General features: G+C 41.8%; 1 protein-coding gene across 1 annotated transcript in view; it reads right to left on the reverse strand.

The window, feature by feature from the left end:
- The window catches only part of ENTHD1 (ENTH domain containing 1), an 80,745-nt gene extending 70,643 nt beyond the window's left edge, over nt 1–10,102 (reverse strand). The window contains exons 1-2 of the mRNA XM_070408002.1: nt 9,754–10,102; nt 929–1,072 (exon numbers count right to left, since the gene is read on the reverse strand). Of these exons, the coding sequence (XP_070264103.1) occupies nt 929–1,072; nt 9,754–10,102 (493 nt within the window). The remainder of the gene's footprint in view (nt 1–928; nt 1,073–9,753) is intronic.
- Nucleotides 10,103–20,780: the final 10,678 nt, after the last annotated feature.

Genomic DNA, 20,780 nt, shown 5'->3' on the forward strand with positions numbered 1-20,780 from the left:
TTTTTATATTTTCATATTTAACTGACATTTGGAATGTCTACTCATATTGAATACCTGCATCTCTTTCAGGATCATGAGAAACAGATTTACCTAAAGCTAGAGGTACAATACTTGTAACTAATTATATGTTACTCCTACTAAGCCCCTCGCTTACAGCACAAAGTTTAGTTCTGTTCAAGGGACAATGATCTAAGTCACATTTCATTAATGTTTCTGTTTCCTCAACCTGTCCATTCCTTAAAACAGCTTATCCACACAGGGTTTGTACTGTCCTTTATGTTTTAGCAAATTTGGTAGAAAAAAATTCATTTTCCTGCTTTCTAATAAAAAATAAATTCCTTTTTAAGAAAAGTTCAGTAGTCCAGAATCAACATTTTAGTCAAAGGAAAGTGTTATGTAACACAAGGCATTGTCCTAGAAGAGTTTTAGAGCAATTTTGAGGCACATTTAAGAAAATGTCAGTTTCTTGATTTATAGAATTAAATGGCACAAATGCACACATACCCAGTTCCTAGTCTCAGAAAACAGTTCTTACAGACATTCCAATTTTAATCATAATCTTAAAAATCAATCAGGATGCAAAATAGGGTATTCACTTATTTAATTCCTTTTAAGCTCAAAATCATTTTATTTGAATCCCAGATAACTGCATTCAGAAAATAGCCATAAAATATTTTACTGAATATTATTCTTCATCTTTGTTCACTAAAGTATGACTAATATTAGAACTAGTCTAATATTAACAAGTTCGTACTACAAGTTATGTATTATATTTTTTAGTTGTTCTTAAATACCTATTGCATTTTAGGCCAATGTTCATTATATGCACTTCTTTTACATAGCCTTGCAACCTTAAGAAGCTTACACTTCTTCTCTGAGGCAGGAACTTCTGGTGTGGGGGCAGAAGCCCAGGCTGTTGGAGTGTTACCTGTATGAGGTAATCTTTTAGAAAATGCCATAGAGTAGGAGCTACGCCGTCTAGTCCGACATGCTACTTCCCTCTCTTTATGCAGCAATTGCTCATCCATCAGCAATGTTATGACTTGCTTAGACTTTTCCCGGATATGATAACCTGAAAAATACATTGAATATGCATAGAAAAAATATTAAGGCTACAATTAATTTCTATTCAAAAGAAAATTAGGAAAAATGAATATGTGAGCAAAGTGAAAAAAACCTGTGGCAAATATAGAGAGAAACCTACGTTTCATTACAATTATTAATAAGCTAGACACCTGATGCACAAAAATTCGTGCAAGAATAGGCCTTCCTTCCCCCGGCTGCTGGCACCAGCTTCCCTCCGGCACCCAGGACCCGGGCTGCTTCCCTCTTCAGGCTGCCCGCAGGCACCCGGGACCCTAGGTTAGCTTCCCTTGGGCCGCCCGCAGGCACCCAGGACCTGGGCTGGCTTCCCCCAGGCCGGGGCTTCATCAGGAAGGATGTCCGGAATGATGTCCAGAAGATGTTGGTCTAATTAGCATATTACCCTTTTATTATCATAGATATTCCTTTTCTTATACTTCAAGAAATACTTCAATAAATATAAGGTGAAATTATATCAGGCATTGGCATTACATTTTTTTCACTTTAAGTATAATTTTAAAAGCACTACATAATCTGCAATAAGTCAAACAAAATTGGCAAAGTGGAGGAATGAATTAGATCTAGATGTACTGACCTAGATCAATGACCATGATAATGGCTAAAGATTTAAAATAATATGCATAGTATGACACAAATCTGTAAAGCATAGGGGAAAATAAACCAGTATTTGTATCCAGGAGAGAAAAGTGGATGGATGGACGGATTGATGATGGATGGATGAATAATGGTGGGGCAGGCAGACCACAACATTATTAACATGTTACCTTAGAGGGTTACAACTACAGAGGAAAAGAAAAGGGAAGGCAACTGGCTTTTCTTTGACATAAACTCCTCGCAACCTGATGCCGTTAACAGAGTGTCAGAGCCCAGTCTAAGACCTGAATTCCAAACATACTGCTGCCCTCTATCACCTGTGTGACTCTGAACCAGGTGTCTGTCTGGCCTGAGTTTCCTTCCTGAAAAACAGTATATCTGTTCAGTCTAATTCACAGATATAAAAGTTTACTCTTTCAAATATGCGGTAATATTACTATTATTATTCTCAATCTTTTTCTATGAGAAATGATATAAGAAATCCCTTACTTCTCCACATCTTGGGACCAACTTATATTAACATTTCATGTCATTCCAAGCCTTCTTTGAGGTAAGCTGAAAAGTCCCTGAAGATCCACTATTATGTTCATTTTGGGTTCCAAGTGCGATGAATTAAACATTAATGTTTCCAACTATCATTTACTAGTAGTGGAAATAATTTGAAATGGTCAAATTCAGGGTATACGGGGGTGAGCAAAAGTAGGTTTATAGTTGTTTGTATGGAAAACACAGTAATTAATAAATATAAGAATAAACTGTTTCCACATACTAACAACTGTAAACCTACTTTTGCCCACCCCATATTTAGAGAAGAGGGGCCAACAATGTTCTCTAAATGCCAGTCATTTCATCAAGGATTGATAGGGATCGTGTAAGAAACCTTTGCTCAAGCTGCCATCTTTTTCAAGATTATTTTATCCAGTTTCACTTCTGAGTCATTTCTTCCTTTCAAACTCTCTTATAATTGCTTCAAACCTTATCATTCTAAACACTTTAATTTCCTATAATGAGCTTGCAGTTTATAGCCAAAAAAATCCAGTGTTTTGGGTTACCACTCATTGCCGCATGATAGGCAGAGTCTTCTGTGACTGTCAGCCTTAGGGGCCTAGAAATACACCGGACACTACCTTCCCCCACCCACCCCATAACCGACAGAGCTTGGGTTAGGTGGGGAATGAAAAACTTGTTTTCCCTTTAATTTCAGGAGCTCATCTCCTTCCACTTTTCTCCTCACTCCCTCTACTCTAGCCCCCCTGGCTGCCTTATTCTATAATCCTACCACGCTATTTGGCTGTTGCTTCTACCAGGAACTCTTTGCATGGCTAGATCCTTGATTCATTCAGGTCTCTACTCCAATGTCACCTCCTCAGAGAAGCCTTCCCTCTGCTCACCCCCTCTAAAATAGCCCCAGCCCATCAGTCCTCCCAAACTCAAGTCCTACTTTATATTTCACTTTGGCATAATCACTACCTAATATTGTTTTATTTGTTTATTGTTTCCTCACCTAGAATATAAGCTCCATTAAGGCAGAGAATCTCATTTATCCAGTATCTTCATCATCTAGAAGAGTGATTGCAATGGTAGATGCTTAATAAATATTTACTGAATGAATGAATCAATAAAAGGAGCAAATTACCAAAAATTTGAATTTCCTTCTCGACATAGTACAAATGGATAATGAGAGCCTATTTACAACCTAGCTGCCTAAGGAAGTTGCTTGACCTGAAACAACTTCTTGCAACACCCCTACTTAGAAAAAGTTAGAAGTTACGGAACAGATGTGGAATATTTTACTTGGAGTCTGCATGGATTGATAGGGATTGAGGGCAGCTCTCCTCATTCAAAGTGACAAGCAGGTACATAGAGCAGAAAGCCAACTGCAGTAATGGAAGACTTCTCCCTGAAACACCGGGACTCCTCCCTGAGGTAGCAATCTGCAGCATCAGTAAGGTCAAGTCACAGGAGTTGACAGAAAATTGGGAAGAAATCACCCAGACATGAACTTCCTGTTCACGGCTGCCCACTGCCCTGGCTACATCCCCTCCGTCCTTGAGATGCTGAAGAATAGAAACCTGGCTGTTCTAAAGCATCAAAGTTGAAAGTGAAAAATTTCAAGAACCCAATAAGTCTGTTTCAAGGATGGGTTAAATAATAAAAATAAGATGGCATGTACCTCACCTCCAACCAACATGTTTTTGTGTCTTTTTTTTTTAAAGAGAGTGGGAGGGAGGGAGTGGGGGAGAAAGAGAGAGAAACATCAATGTAAGAGAGACACATCTATTGGTTGCCTCCTGCCCACAGGAGGGAATCGAACCTGCGACTCTTCAAGGCTCTAACCACTTAGTAACACTGGCCAGGGCTAACCAATGTTTTTAAATAAAGGAAAGGGGAGGCCAGGGGAAGGTCGGGGGGGGGGGGGGGGGGGAAGACATATGTACTACTCTTTGTAATATTTTAAGCAATAAAACAAAATTTAAAATAAATAAAAGAAAGAGGACACAGAACTAAAGTAGACTATTACTGGAAATAGGATAAACTTAGGCAGTAACTTCTTTGTATCAGAGAGAGAGAAAGAAAAGAGAGGGATGGGGAAAAGGAGAGGGTAAGGGAGGGAGATATAGAGAAACAGAGAGAGGGAGAAAATATGGCTTCTCTGAAACAAGATACTATGTAAGAGATCAATATCCAAAGATATTGTATAAAACACATCAAGATGAAAAGCTTGCTAGTTGAGGTAAAGGTTAAAGTAAAAATAAAATTATATACTATTTTTAATAAGGAATCTTTGGCTATAAGCAACAGAAACTCAATTTGAACTGGCTAAGGCAAAGGGCATGGAAAAACCAGGGGTTGCAATTGGGCCTCAGATCCAAGTGAAGCAGAAACTGGAAAACTACCAGGAAGGACTCTTTCTTTTCTCCTCTCCCACCTCTGCTTCTCTCTGTTTAATGCCTTCATTTTCTCCTGCTGCAGACCGGCTTCTTCGATCTGGATGTGGATATGGCCACAAACAGCTCCAGGTTCACCTCATAGTCTGCCCCCTGAGAAGTCTCCCTCTTCTTTCCTTCAAATTTGAAAAATCCAGGAGAATAACTCTGTCCCAGCTAGCAAGTCACATGCCCATCAGTATGGCCAGAGAGTGAGATGTTACCCTTGGCAACTCCCATTAGAAAGGTACAGGAGAGTGAGGGGAGGATCAACGGGATAGAAAAGTGAACAAGTAGAAGGCCAACTGAGGAGTCCTCCCAAACTCAAGGCAGAGGACTTTGAGGACATGCAAACCAGAACAACCATGCAACAGACCAATACCCAAGGTTATTCACATTTAAACATTCTGAACACTTACGTTTCAGAAAATGTTCTAAACAGTGGGGGCACAAGTGAAGAAAAAAAGAGACAAGGACCCTAAACAAGATAAATCCAGAGAAAAATAAGTACTTTAAAGGAGATAAAGAAGAGTGATGTGCTAAACATTAATTTGGGGTGTGGTCAAGAAATGTCTTGCTGAGGAAGTACCACATTAGTTGAGTCTTGAACAGCAAGAAAAAGCCACCTATGCAGATGTACCAGGAGAAAGCCCCTGGCAGAGGGAACAGCTCAGACCTCATTTCTTCATAAAGCCTTTCTGAGAGGAAAACCCCCTCCCACTCACCCAGACTTGGTCAGGCCCCACTTTCACGCTACACTTATCTTTTATGGCACTTCCACTGTTTGTAATTGCTATTTGATATATGCCTTTTCCCTCTATCAATGCATAACATCCTTCAAGGCCAGAACTACACTTGTTTGCTTAAGAAATACCTAATGCTTGTTAAATGAATGAAGGAGTGAATGAATATGCTGAGAAAAACTTCCCAAATACAGGGAAGGAGTCTATGTAAGTTCATAACTGAATATAAAGTGAGGAGATTTGGAAGCATGCTAAATTCAAAGATCTTGGGCACTGAGATGCACCAGCATGAAAGACACAGACCAGACTTTTAGAATTATACCAGTATGTACTGAGCTTCACACAGTAGTTACAAAACATCTTAATATTCCTTTCTCTATTCTGACCCACCAAAATCTACTCTTCTCCCCATATTCCTTTCTCAGTGAATTTTATCTCCATTTTAAGCCAGAAATATGAGCATTCACCTCTTCAAATTCAATAATGTATGTCTATTGGTTGTACATACTAAATATCTTCTAAGCCTATTCTCTCCACTCCATCTCCCTCATCATTTGTTGTCTGTGGTATTCTAAATTATTTACTTACTAGAGGCCCAGTGCACAAATGTCATGCACTTGGGGGCAGGGGAATTCCTCAGCCTGGCCTGCTCCCTCTTTCAGTCCAGGGGATGTCTGCCTGCTGGCTTAGGCCTGCTCCCCAACGCTGCTGCGGAGGCGGAAGAGGCTCCTGCCACTGCTGCTGCGCTCGACAGCCATGAGCCCGGCTTCTGGCTGAGCAGCGCTCCCCCAGTGGGAGAGTACTGACCACCAGGGGGCAGCTCCTGTGTTGAGTGTCTGCCCCCTGGTGGTGAGTGTGCATCACAGTGACCCATCATTCAGCCGTTAGGTCGGTTTGCATATTAGGGTTTTATTATATAGGATTTTTAGCCTCCTTTCCAATCTGCCCTTCACAATGCCTCAGGGATAGGGGAGGGGAGGAAGGGGAGAAGTATCCCAAACATTAAGTTATTTTCAAGTTAAAAAATCTTCAGTCCAGTTGGCACAGTAAGTTCATGCTTCAAATTACCCTCTGCTCTTCTCCAAAAATCACAGCAATAATAGACATCATCAGTCTCAAAAAGAAGATAAAAACCTCCATGATCCAGAAATAGAAGAGAAATGAAAAGGCAGTGAGCAGGGCTGAAGCCACAGGCTGTTGGGCTCTTGATCTGACACGAGGAGTTCAGCTCCTCAGGTGCCAGGGAATCAGCACTGTCTCACTCTTTGATGTTAGGGGTTATCCATGTTTGTGAGAGAAGTCTTGGAAGAAAGGGAAAAAAAATTCCCCAATAGCTTCCTGGGCTATAATTTATCTGTAGTTGTGGGTCTAGAAGCAAGAGGACACACATGCAGCCTTAAGGCTTGAAACTAAACTAAGCCACCAGCTGGCTCAGTGACTGGCTCAGTGACACACACTCCAGTATTATCTCAAGCAGGAGCCCTGAGCTACCTTTATAAGGTCTATACTGAAGGCTCAAAGGGAGCTGGGTGGCAGGAACTGAAAAACCAACATAAAGGGAAAAGTGAACAGGAGTGGTTGGGGAATAACATCTCACTCAAATAAGCTGAAAACTAAAATTCCAAAATAGATTTTTTTAAAAATATGTTAATAGTCAATAAAAGAGCAATCACAACAAATTCACTCCAAATGAAATCAGTATTCTACAGGACTCTATGGGATTTTCTATAAATCAATAATCTGTATTGTTATAGGATTTAAACAAAGATTTTGTTATTTTGTTGTTAATCCTCACCCGAGGCTATTTTTTTTCCCATTGATATTTAGAGAGTGGAGGAGGGGTGAGAGGGAAAACATTGATGTGAGAGAGACAGAAAGTAGATTAGAAGTGAGCAGGGGACGTATGCTTAATAGTGGAGATGGTTATGCAACACTGAGAATGTAATTAATGTCTGAATTGTACATTTAAAATGGCAAGTTTTATGTTATATATATTTTGAGCTTTAAAAATAACATACCAAAGCCATGGAATTGTACACTTTAAATGGGTGAATTATATCATACTGTATATGACGTATCTCAATGACGCTGTTTTTTAAAAAGTTACGAAAAGCCCTGGCCAGTGTTGTTTAGTGGTCAGAGCATCAGGTTTGATTCCCAGTCAACAACATGTACCTGGGTTGTAGGTTCAATCCCCAACCCCAACTGGGCACATGAAAGAGGCAACCAATCAATGTGTCTCCCTCACATCGATATTTAATTGAGTTTTAAAGGACTTTCTCTCTCTCTCTCTCTCTCTCTCTCTCTCTCTCTCTCTCTGTCTCTATCTCTCTCCTTCTCTCCTCCCTCCCTCCCTCCCTTCCAGTCTCTCTAAAAATCAATAGAAAAATATCCTCGAGTAAGGATTAACAACAACAAAAAAGTGAAGGACAAAAAGAGAAATTAGGTCTCTCAAGCTATGAAAAGACATGGAAGAATCTTAAATGCATATTGCTACATGAAAGAAACCAGCCTGAAAAAGCTACATGCCATTTGATTCCAACTATGGAGACAGTAAAAAGATCAGTGGATGTCAAGGGTTCAAGAGGGTGAGGCAGGGGAGAATAAATAGGTGGAGAACAGGGCACTTATAAGGCAGTAACTACTGAGTAAACTATCTATATGATAACAGAATGGTAGATACATATCACTATGCATTTTCAAAACCCGTAGTACAGAGTGAATCGTAATGTAAACTAAGGACCTTAGTTAATAATAATCCTATATAATAAAAGGCTAATATGCAAATCGCTGAAAGGTGGGACGACCGGTTGCTATGACACGCACTGACCACCAGGGGGCAGACGTTCAATGCAGGAGCTGCCCCCTGGTGGTCAGTGTGCTCCCACAGGGGGAGCACTGCTCAGCCAGAAGCTGGGCTCACGGCTGGCAAGCACAGCAGCAGTGGCGGGAGCCTCTTTCGCCTCCACGGCAGTACTAAGGATGTCCGACTAACAGTGGGCCTAAGCCAGTGGTCAGCAAACTGCAGCTTGGCAAACCACGGCTCGGGAGCCACATGCAGCTCTTTGGTCCCTTGAGTGTGGCTCTTCCACAAAATACTGGCTCTTGCCCTAACCAGTTTGGCTCAGCGGATAGAGCGTTAGCTTGCGGACTCAAGGGTCCCGGTTCAATTCCGGTCAAGGGCATGTACCTTGGTTGCGGGCACATCCCCATTGGGGAGTGTGCAGGAGGCAGCTGATCGATGTTTCTCTCTCATCGATGTTTCTAACACTCTATCCCTCGCCTTTCCTCTCTGTAAAAATCAATAAAATATATTAAAAAAATACCGGCTCTTCCACAAAATACTGACTTCTGCGCATGGGCCACAAAGTTTCAATCGCACTGTACGTGCACACCCACACGTGGTATTTTGTGGAAGAGCCACACTCAAGGGGCCAAAGAGCCGCAGGTGGCTTGCAAGCCACGGTTTGCGGACCACGGGCCTAAGCCATCAGTCGGACATCCCCTGAGGGTGCAGGCCAGGCTGAGGGACCCCTCCCCCCGGAGTGCACAAATTTCATGCACCAGGCCTCTAGTACATCAATATTGATTCATCAATTGCAACAAATGTACCACACTAATGCAAGATGTTCAAAAGGTGAAACCATGTGAGGGTAGGAAAGGGTATGTAAGATCTCTGTACTTTCTGCATAATTTTCTGTAAACTGCTGTAAAAACAGTCTATTTTTAAAAATGTACACTTATGGTAACATAGACACTGCACTGAATTATATCCTTTTCTCATTATTCGTAAGATTATTCACTTTAAGCACAAATAATAATTTTACATTGGATGGGGAAAAAGTGATTCTTTTACCATTGTAGAAAATCAGGCACTACTGAATCATCTCAGTTCAGTATTCTATTTACCCTTTCCCTATTTCACCCCCTCCTCCACTGACAAAATTATTTTATGACCTAGATTTTATATTCATAAAACCACTTGAATATAGCTAGTCTTTGAAGATTCCATAGCCTTTGGAAACATTTCCTTATATTTATGACTAAAGTCCAATCTAATTATAGTTATGAATTATAGTGACATTATTTTAGCCATTTGCCATACCTCCTGTTTTATTCACTTTGCTCATTTTCTATGAGGTATTATTTTATCATGCACCTAAGTGTTAGTTGTATACATCCTTTTTGGGGGAAAAAACCAAAATGTTGCCCTCTAAGGCTCTCAAGAGACAACACAAAGGATTAAACTGGAAACCACAACTGTCCCAAAGGAAAGGTAGCTAATACGTTTAAGAACAACTTTTCCCCAGATCCTGGTTTAAAATGATTCCCTCCCAAGCTCCTACTCTTTATTAGCACACAGTATACACTTCTTTAACTGTTACCTTGGTCTTTTCCAGCTTCATCTATATGTTGAAAATCTTTTAGTATTTGAACTTTACAGAACCCCTCTCGGCAAAGCTGAATAACTTTCTTAGATCCATTCTTGATGAGATAATCCATTAGCATAAGGGATTTATACACATGGCGCCAGTTCTTCCCATGGTCGTTTAGTCTCTGCCATAGCATATTCATAATCTCTGAGAGAGAAATCGTGTTGAAAGTCAGGTCACTGATAGCTAACATCAGGGAACTAGAAGGACCCCAAGGATCATTAGAAGTTGCTTCCCTGACTTTTATTTCAGCTTCTGAGTAATTTTTCACAAAGTTTTTCACTTGCCTCCTGAATGCCATAGGTAAGACAAGTTTGAAGGTGAGATAGGAGAGGAGAGCAATGGCATAGGAGTGTATGTAACTGCTTTATAAAACCCTTGTCAGGTCATTGGTCCCTGTTTCTGCTGTTCCCAAATACAAATGATTAATCATCATCTTGACAAGGCATCAATTTCCTGCAAAGAAAAGCACACACAAAAATATAAGTTAATGTCTATTGAACAACAAGTCAGTCTAAAAAATCTAACTTTAGTTTCTAAATCAGCCCCTCACTTACATCAGCCAGAATTGAGGGTATTTATAAATGTTTCTAAGGTCATTATGGGATAATCTCTCATAAGGGATTGGCCTACTTAATTTAGAGCAATATAAGTGGTCTTTCTAGTCCTAATGGTTCCTGCAAAAAACATCATTCATCTTCTTTGGCCAGAAATACAATTATTACAAAGCATTTCATGGACAGTGGACAACTTAGTGTAAGAAAATAGGACTTGGGCCCTTGCTGATTTGGCTCAGTGCATAGAGCATTGGCCCTGGACTGAAGGGTCTCAGGTTCAATTCCAGTCAAGAGCATGTACCTCGGTTGCAGGCTCGATCCCAGGCCCTGGTCGGGGCACAAGCAGGAGGCAACCAATTGATGTATCTCTCTCACATCAATGTTTCTCTCTCTGTGTTTCTCCCCCTCCCTCCCACTCTCTCTAAAAAATCAATGGAAGAATACCTTCGAGTGAGATTAACCAAAAAAAGAAAAGGAAAATGAGACTTGGGCTCTGACATATCATGCGTAAGATTAGTTGTAATATATAAAAATATTAAGTTCTAAAAGTAATTAAGATGGTGAAAATTGAGTCTTAAAGTCACCAAGTAACCCTATGGTCATATTCTTTTTAGAACTATAGGCCATGAGAATCAGATCTAAATGTGGTCTGCTTACTTGTCAATCAAAAGGGGGAAGGAAGGGTCACCAACTATTAAGACAAGTAGTTGCACCTCAGTGGACTCCACATCTGACTCATGGTACTAAAGCAATGTTTAGTCCTAGTAAGACCAGTACATTCAAGGAAAAGGTTAAATTACTTTCTTTACTCAACTTTAAAAAATAAAGTCTGAGGTTAGAACAGTATGATTCAAACAGTGTAAGAATTTTCCTAAAATCTGAAGTGACAGGCATGTCTCTCTCAGATCTCAAAACAAGTACACAAAGAAAGTCCCATATAAGTTGATAAAAAAAAAAAAACAACAACATTAAAACTTAAAAGGGGTATGCAGCCCCAAAACTTTAAATGATGCTTGTGAATGATCAATTCTCAGGTTACATGAAACTCTTCCCTTTCTTCTTTTTCATTATTTTGTATTAAGGTGGGTCAATTAGTTTGCAATTTCCGTAGTGATCACCACGGATGACCACCAAAATAGTACACACCAAATTGATTTCAAGCCCTGTGAGCATCTAGACTCAATGAAGCCTCCACAATCTATAATTAGATTTTGCTAGAGAAAGTGTATACATACAAAAGAAAATGGTTAAAATCCATAACAAATGTGTTTGTTATTTTAATTTTGTTTTGTTTCTCTTCCTTGACCTTCTCAACTCCCAGTTCAGGCTTTATTAATTCCTGTGTGTGTACTTATGGAAGATATAAATTTTCAGAAGCATTGTAAATGAATTATTATGTCCTTTTTAAAAAATAAGAGGTAATCTTTTTTTTAATACAACACATCCTCAAATAAGCAAGATAGAAAATGCATCAGTTTAATTAAGATTTCTCAGAAAGAGACTATCATCAACCCAGGAAGAAAAAAAGAAGTTGTGTGCTTTTTAATTTTTCTGATTTTTCCTCATTTTCACTTCAAATACAAGCATTTTTATCTTACTCACTACTGCAGCAAAAACCCAGTTTATAAGTTATTAAAATTTTCAATCATGAGAGTTTTCCTTTTCTATTGTCCTTTTTTCCCCTCTACCAAGCTCACTAAATGTAGAGATGCACTGTGACATTGGCTTAGAGCAACAAATATTGATCTGTTTCCTCACAATGCTATTAAAAAAAACAACACCCTGTTAGAATCGTACCCTTCTGTAATTGAACAAGTCATTAAAAACCCATTTTTTTCTTTTTGGAGAGCTATCTATATTTTGGTGGAACAAAACCCTAATTTTTAGGCTTTCCTATTTTCTCTAACCTGCATTTTTAAATTAAAAAAATGTTTTCTTAAATGAATTTTCTGCCCCAGAAAACTATCTAAATAATAGCCTTCAATTCATATAATAGTTTAAAATGGATGTTGTTGGCATCATACCAAAATTAAATACATTTCCAACCATTAGAAAAACCAAAAAGAAAAACATCTGGATATATGAATTAGTATCATTTATTAACATAGGGTACTTTGTAACAAGATAAAGAATATATAAGACACGATCCTACTCTTGATGTGTTCACACTAAGAAGTTCAATTAGCTGTAGCTGTAAATTATATGTTGGTTTATTATGTGTTTTAGACACCTGACTACATGCAAACACTCAATTTACTCATATCATCAAACACTTGATATTATTATCACAATGATGAGACAAAATTAGTGCCCCCAAAAGGTAAATTTTCATACCAGAATTTGGGTAGTCTGACTACTCAAATCCCTATTAATACATAGAAATGAAAGGAAGTAAGATATTCCATACCCCAAATCTGTCACCTCCTTTGAGAGGCCTTCATTGACCTTGCTAACTACTTACGTCTTCCCATCAGACTCTTTTTAGCACCTGGTGTATTTCCTTTATGGACTTATCATGATCTGTACATATGTATTTATCATTTGCTCTTTGGCTTTCTCCACCACCAGACTGGCCCTTGGGAGCAGGGACCTTGTCCATCTTATTTACCAGTGTAATCCTATTGACTAACATGTACCTAGCACACATAGTAGGTACTCAAGAAACAGGTGTTGGGTGAGTGGCCAAATGGCTGAATGATTCTGCTTTGGGATAAACCTGCATTGATTCTATATCTTTAGATTATAAACATGACATTTTAAAAATATAACCCAGCTCTTGTAATTGTCCAGTAAAACTCTAGAGTATTGAGCAAATGTTCTCAAATCAATAAATATTTTTTGAATACCTACCACTTATACAGCTTTGTGGGAGATATCTATCCTATATAATAAAAGGCTAATATGCAAATAGACTGAACGGTGGAACAATCGGAACTACCAACCGGTCACTATGATGTGCACTGACCACCATGGTGCATGTGCAGAACATGGCGGGTGTCGGCCGCAGTGGGCTGGTGGAGCAGGTGAGTGAGGGTGCCAAACCAAGGCAGGGCACCAGTCACTGTCATCAGGACATACTGAAAATTCTTTGCTCCCACGCGCCGTAGTCCTGCCCAGTGCTCACACTTGCTGCTGGCACTGGCCCCACTCACACCTGCTACTGGCACCGGAGCTGCCGCTCGCACTCACTGCTAGTGATGGCCCCGCTCACACCCACAGTCAGTGCCAGAGCAGCTGTTCGCACCCGCTGCCGGTGCCCAGCGCCGGTCCCATTCGCTTGGCGCCATCAGCGGGTTCAAGTGGCGGCTGCCAGCCCTAATTGCCCCGAGGGCTTTTCCACCTCCCCCAGCTACTGAGGAGTGATCGGCACCCACTGCTGGCGCCGGCCCCAATCACTCAGCACCGTCAGTGGGTGTGAGCGGGGCCGGCACCATCAGCGCATGGGAACAGTGGTGGCAGGAGTGAGGCTGCCGGCAGACAGGGGACCTGGGGCCACAGTGGGAGGGGCTGGGTGGGGGCGTGGAGGATGGGCTGAGACCCACCCCTGTGCCCACAGCCCACAGTTCCATTCAAGGTGCACAAATTTGTGCACTGGGCCCCTAGTGTGTGTGTGTGCGTGTGTATATGTGTGTGTGTGTGTGTGTGTGTATAGCTTAATATGCTAATTGTCCCTCCAACCATTTGACTGGTCGACCAGTTGCTATGTTGTGCACTGACCACCAGGGGACAGATGCTTCAACTGGTAGGTTAGCTTGCTGCTGGGGTCAAGCCAATTGGGACTGGATGAGACGGACCGGACACGCCCTAGAGCCCTCCACCGTCCCTCCCCGGCCCCGATCATGAACCGGTGGGGTCCCTCGGCCTGACTTGTGCCCATTTACAATACAGGACCCCTTGGGGGATGTCAGAGAGCTGGTTTTGGCCCTATCCCCGCAGGCCAGGCCAAGGGACCCCACTGGTGCACAAATCCGTGCACCAGGCCTCTAGTAAGAAATATAAAACACAATCCCTACATTTAAAACACATCATTAAGAATCTATTCCCATTAAGTAACTCCAAAATTAACAAATGAAGTAGAAGAGGTCTCTTTTCTTTTTAGGTTTATCCACTTCCACAATGCTTTGCCAAAAGCTGTTTCCTCCCACAATTTTGCCTGGATCAATACATTTAACTTATCAAGTGACATTAAACTATTGGTCCACAATTTCTTATCCAAATCCATTGAGGTCAGATGAGTTGTAGAATACGAACTCAATTTTTAATTTTTATTTTTTACTTTTGAAGGGTAATGCCATGCCTGCACTACATATCTGTACATATGTATTTGTCATGATACCCACAGTAAGGTGTGGGGCCACTATGAACAGTCAAACATTAACATGACTGCAAACAAAACCTATAAATATATGGAATAAATGAAGACAAATGGCTCGTTTCAGTTCAGGTCTTGGCACCAAATAAGTTAGGGGGGAAATTGGTTTTCAAAACGTGCTGGGTATTAAAATTGAGGCTAAGGGACTGAGTTGCTGAAACGCCTTTTTCCAAAGACAGAAAACCACAACAAGAACCACATCAAAGAGGCGGGGTGCCAAGAAGCATCTCTAGAAACATGGATTTAGGGCAACGCGATCATGAGCAGAAAACAGCTCTTGTGTTTGTTTGTATAGGTTCTGCCTGTAGACATGAGTTCAGCTCAAGAGGAAATAAGATCTGACCAAGACGGTCCCTATAAAATGATTATAGAGAATTCCATGGACATTAGATGTACCTGTCCCGATGGAAAGAACGTTGTCGGAGCCCCTCCCGTGTGTTCACTAACGAACTCTATTCGTTTTCCGGCGTTTACCATGTGACGGGCTGCATTCTAGGAACTGGAGCAGGTTGGGCGCACAAGCCACAGTCACCGCCCTCAGGAGTCACTGGCTACTCTTTGCTGCGAGCTCACGTGCACCTGTCTCATCTCACTAGTTTAACAAGGACCCCAAAGGCTCTGCCACCTCCTCTCTGGGCCTCAGGTCCCCCGTCGCCACCAAAGGACTCATCACCACGCAGGCAGGACGGTTGAGAGGACGAAAGGAGATGCGATGGGGGGAATTCTGTACCGGAAGGGTGTTGGCTGAGAGGGAACCGACTTCCAGCGACTGCCCTCTGAGAGCTCTCAATGGACTTGGTGGGGGGGGGGAGGGGGGGGGGCTGGGCGCAGAGAAGCTTCTAGAAAGCGGGATGGGATGGCGTCACACAGCAGGGACCTTCCCTCACGCAGACTGTGTGGACCTCGACCCCGTTTCACCGGTACCCGGACGGACGGCACCGGCACCACAGGAGACAGGAGCTAAGCGGCCCCTCCACGCCGACCTCCGACCTCCGTTTCCGCCCCCTCCTCCAAAGGGAATCTACCTGAGCAGAAAGTCCAGCTCTCGCGTCGGGACCTTTTCCCACTCAAATTCAAGCCCCCGGCTCCCCAGGCCTATCCGCCTCCGCCAACCAGGCCCAAGTGCCTCTGCCCCGTCCCACTTCCGCTTTCCCACTTCCGGCCCCTCACTTCCGGCCGCTCGCTTGCCTTCTCAGTCTGGTGCGTGCGGCTCTCAGGGCCTCGAGCGAGAGGGGTGCGAGGGGTTAAACCCAGCTTGCGGGGACCAGGTGGGACGAAGGTAAATGTCTTCATTGAACAATCTGTTGAATGTGGTGCGGCCCTACGTCTCCTTTCAAAGACTACATGTTACGGTTTTGTGTTGGTGTAATGTGAACTGACGAGAAGTGCCATCCGCAGCCGATGTCCACCTCAAAGGACAAAGCATGTAAAAAAGTCGTGTCTAGAGATGGGCAGAGCACTATGCGTGATGGGCAGTGACGGAGAGCCCCCAGTGATGACCCGCGGTAGGCCCTGGAAGATTCCGCTGGTCTCTGGTGAACACCCACTAGGTGCCGGGCACCCCACCACGCAGTAAGGACCCGGACATAAAGCACAATCCAGTGCCCCGGGGTGTGCAGGCTGGCGGGAGTGGAGTGACAGCCGCCGTCACTGAAGACTGTGAAGAGACGTGTATGGCGGCGTCATAAGAGGAGCAAGCAGCTAATGATGCCGGGGAGTGTTTCAGGGCAGGTTTCACCGAAGAGTTTACATGGGATTTGAACCTTCAGAAATGACAGGGAGGTCATTGAATAAGCAAAGTAGAGGAGGCTGTTAGAGGGTAAGGACCCCTCGTGTGTAAAAGCCTGAACGCAGAGCGAGCTTATTGCCTTGGGAAACTGCCAGGACTGTAGTTACTATGGCTATGGCACCGGCTGTTAGCAGAACAGCGGAGGGAGGTGAAGTGGCCAGAGGAAAACCAGGTCATGAGGGACCTTGTCCCTGCTGCTGGGTGGTTTTATCCAGTAGGCATTGGAAATATAAGCAGACCTGTTTTAAAGCACGCTGGTGGCGGAGTGGAATACGTCAGCATTCTCTGAGGATGGAGGGAAAAGACTCAATAAGAAAATGCTTAGTAGATGCAGGTAACATTTGTTTTTCATTCTTACTACTTTCGATCATAACAGCCCACCTTGTTCCTGCTGACATGTAGATAGGTACGTATCATCTAAAATGTAGGAGGTACGAAAGAAGTTGGTCTGCTTGAAATATTGCTTAGCCGGCTGTAATATGGAGGAGTGGGGTAGCAGCAGAGGGAAATAAAAAAGGTGGCCAGGAAAGAGATTGTCCAGGGCCATGAATGTCATGCTAAAGGGCTATTCTATAAAGTAAGGGGAGAGGAGGAGGACAAACACAAGTCTTTTATATATGGAGTTATAGTTTATGAAGATTTTTTCCTAAGCATATCTTATGTAAATTTCAAAGGAACTCTGAAAAGTAGGCATTAATTATCCCATTTTACATATTGGGGCAGTGAGCTTGGGGAACATGCATTCATTCTGCATGATTGAGCACCTGCTGTGTGCCGGGCACTCTGCTGAGCCACGGAATACAAGGAAATTATAGTCTAATATCTCCTAGAGGAGGCAGGAATAAATCAGCAATTATAATAGGTTGCCATGAAAAAGGCAAGGATAAAGTGATATGGGAGCAAAAAAGGGATTTGTCTAAATCTACAAAGTTAGGGAAGGCTTCCTGGAGTAGGTGAACTTGAGCTTGAGTTTGCAGGAACAAATAGTTTGCAGGTTACATCATGGCCCACAATTATTCAAGTAGCATTCAACTAGCAAGTGATTTAGCTAGAACTTGAACTTAAATGTCCAGTTCTGTGCCCGTTCCCCTACCCTAAGGATTAATCTTTGGTCCTTGATGTTGAGCTCCATTGATATTCTCCATCACAAGTCTTCCTGTGGTATTTTGAGAAGGGCATTTTAAACCCATTCATTTTCTCCTTTTAGACTGAATCTCTGGATAAATTTAAAAGGGAGTGGATCAGGCTCTGCATAAGTGTAGTGCTCCCTGCCTAGTGAAATTAACTCCGTTAAAGTGGCATTATGTAAGAGGTCCTTTTTGTCTGCTTTCCTCCATTTGGGGGCACCATAATTTAGTTGCAGTACTGTAGTATTTGCCAAACACAGACTTCTTTTTACAATAATAACTTGGTGTGCTCCTCCCCACCCCCGAAACTCAGAGTTTTATAGAAGTCAGCAAGGTTTTCTTCTCTTGATTTCGAGGGCATCGCTGCTCCTTCTCATCTCTTTGGCTGGTTTTTTTCGTTTCTCTGACCCTCTCAACTTTGGAGCGGCCTGTTCTCTGTATTTATTCTTTAGGTGGCTTTATCCAGTCTCACAGCTTTTAACACCCTTCTCTTTCAACAGCTCTCAATGTTTCATTATCAGCTCTAACCTCTCCTGACCAGCCCCCCTACTGGTATTTCTCATAGACATCTCAAATTTAATATGTCCCGAACCACATTCCTGACTTTCCAAACCTGCTCCCCCATCTCAGTAAGTGACACATCCTTGCTTCTGGTTTCTCAGGCCATGACCTTGGAGTCATCATTGACTCGTCTCTTTGTCACACCGCACATCATATTCTTCAGGTCATCTTTCAGACTAAATCTGGGTAATATGTGGTCCATAGTTAATAAATATTAATACACAATACACAATAAAATAATAATATCTGTGTATTAATTCTAATACACAATAAAATAATAATATCTGTGTTTCCAGACTTTATGGTCACCCTGTATATTCAGAATTCAGTTACTTCCACAACCTTCACTTCCCACAAGCTGTCTTAGGTTGCCATCATCTCTTGCCAGGAATAGTACAGTAGCCTCCTAACTGGTCTCCCTGCTTCTGTTCTTGCTCTCTTATAATCTAATCTCAACACAACAACTGGAGCGATCCTTTTAAAACTTAAAACCCAAGTCAGATCATATATGGTAATATCCAGTTCAAAATCTTCCATTGACTCCCATCTCATTCAGAGTAAAACCCAGAGACCTTGCCATGGCTAGCAAGGCCCTAATGTTCTGGCCTCTGTCTCTCTCTAACCTCCATCCCTACAGACTTGCTCCACCTTAAGCCTTTGCATCTGCTGGTCCCTATACCTGCAAAAGCTGTTTGCCCAGAGAGCTATTAGGCTGGCTCCATGGCTTTATTTTGGACTTTGCTCAAACTTCCTTTGATCTCCCAGTAAAATCACAACCCCCCACCTCAGCCACACTCCCTATGACTCTTGCCCCATTTTATGTTTCTCTGTGGTAATACAGCCATCTGACACGCGTCCTGTTTCTCCTTGTGCCAGAAGTGAGATTCAGGATGGTAGGAGCTAAGTTTTGTTCACTGATACATTCCCAGCACTTAGAACAGGCCTAACACAAAGTAGGTGTTCAAACATTCTTTACTGAATGAATGAGAAGAGAGTGACTGAATCTACACTATTGAATAAGAAGTACGTATTACCATAGAGTTAGATTAAACATGGTTATGCACAAGAAGTTCTGATATTAACAACAATTCCCTCAAAAAGAATTGCTAAAAATTTTTAAACAAGTGTAGTTTTAAAAGAAAAATTCTCCATTGTAGATAAGTTGAGATTTCACATATTCCTAAACCCTCCCAATTTGGCCTATATTCTTCTGAGTGTCCGTGATGGTGAGGGCTGAAATGCTGGCAATCTCACATTACAGTCTTTATTCTAAGGTTCTGCCTTTGCACTTGTTCAGTGACAGAGCTGTTATGAAATAAACCAATAAGTGGCCTTGCTACCCTCCCAATATGCTCTCTCACATCTGCTGATTGTTACTTACTACTGAAATAACTTCTCTTAGAGATTTTTCGGTTCTGCACTCTGCCCATACTTGTTAGGGGAGGGGTTATGTTCTGCTCCCTGGAATGCAGTATCCTGTGGAAAAGTAGCTTCCTCATTAAGGTGCAAGCTAAAAACACATGGTACTTCCTATAGAGCGCTACTCAACTTTTCCTTTCTTCCCACTCCCCAGCCATGGAAGTTTAGGGATTCAGTGTTTAACCAATAACTTGGGATAAGTACTGTGGCCAGAGGATTCAGTGTTTGAAAACCAGCAGTGGAGCTGCTGAGGACACTGAGGCCAACCTTGAGATGTCATTGTTTTAAAATCAGCAACATGTTGTTATCTTGAAATTTCTATCTTCACAATGTGTGGAAATAATGGGGACCCTGTTCAGACACAACTTGAATTTAAGGAAATTCAACACACTGGCATTATTAAAAAGTCCTTCTTTAAAGAGTTGGGAGTAGCAAATTACTTCTTTTAACTCATTCAATAAATACAGGGTGTCCCCAGAAAATGTATACACACGTTAACAGTTCAATTTTGAAAAAGAAATGTATGTTATTAAACACTGTCTTTATAATTATTCAAAGTGTGTATATATATTTTGGGGACACCCTATATTTACTGAGCATCTGCCTACTATGACCAAGGTACTCTGCTGATTCTACACTAGATTCTTCTTTTCTATTTCAATTTTTAAAAAAGAAAATCATTACCAAATAAAAGTTCTAAGGGGTAAATCTTGAGCAAGGTTTAGGTATAAAGGGACGAAGAGATAGAAAAGGATACCATTTCACAGTATAGAATAAGTTTCCATTTTAGAACCCCAAGTTGAGTCTTATATAATACCTTTCTTCTTAGTCTTCAAGGGATTGATGTTAGGAATATCCTGTGAGCCAACAGTTTCCTCTTTGTCGTGGGTCCAGTTCCCCAACTCTGAATGAAATAGAAACCTGTCTAATTTTGTGCAAAAGATGCAACGTTGCAATCCATTTTCCAACAAGAGAAAAGGGAGGGAAAGAGGCCTTCACAAGTTGTACTTGTTATGGGAGGGAGGAACTTAGAGAGGCGGGTGAGTTATGAATTTAAAGATAAGAATTAAGAAAGTTGAGGTGACAAAAATCTTTAAGGCAGTAAAAAAAAAAAAAATCTCAAAATTTCAGAAATCCTTTAGTCCAACCAACTC

This window comes from Myotis yumanensis, unplaced genomic scaffold (assembly GCF_028538775.1).
Source record: "Myotis yumanensis isolate MYYU_CA2020_CCGP unplaced genomic scaffold, mMyoYum1.0.hap1 SCAF_3, whole genome shotgun sequence".
In the NCBI taxonomy this organism is placed as follows: domain Eukaryota; kingdom Metazoa; phylum Chordata; class Mammalia; order Chiroptera; family Vespertilionidae; genus Myotis; species Myotis yumanensis.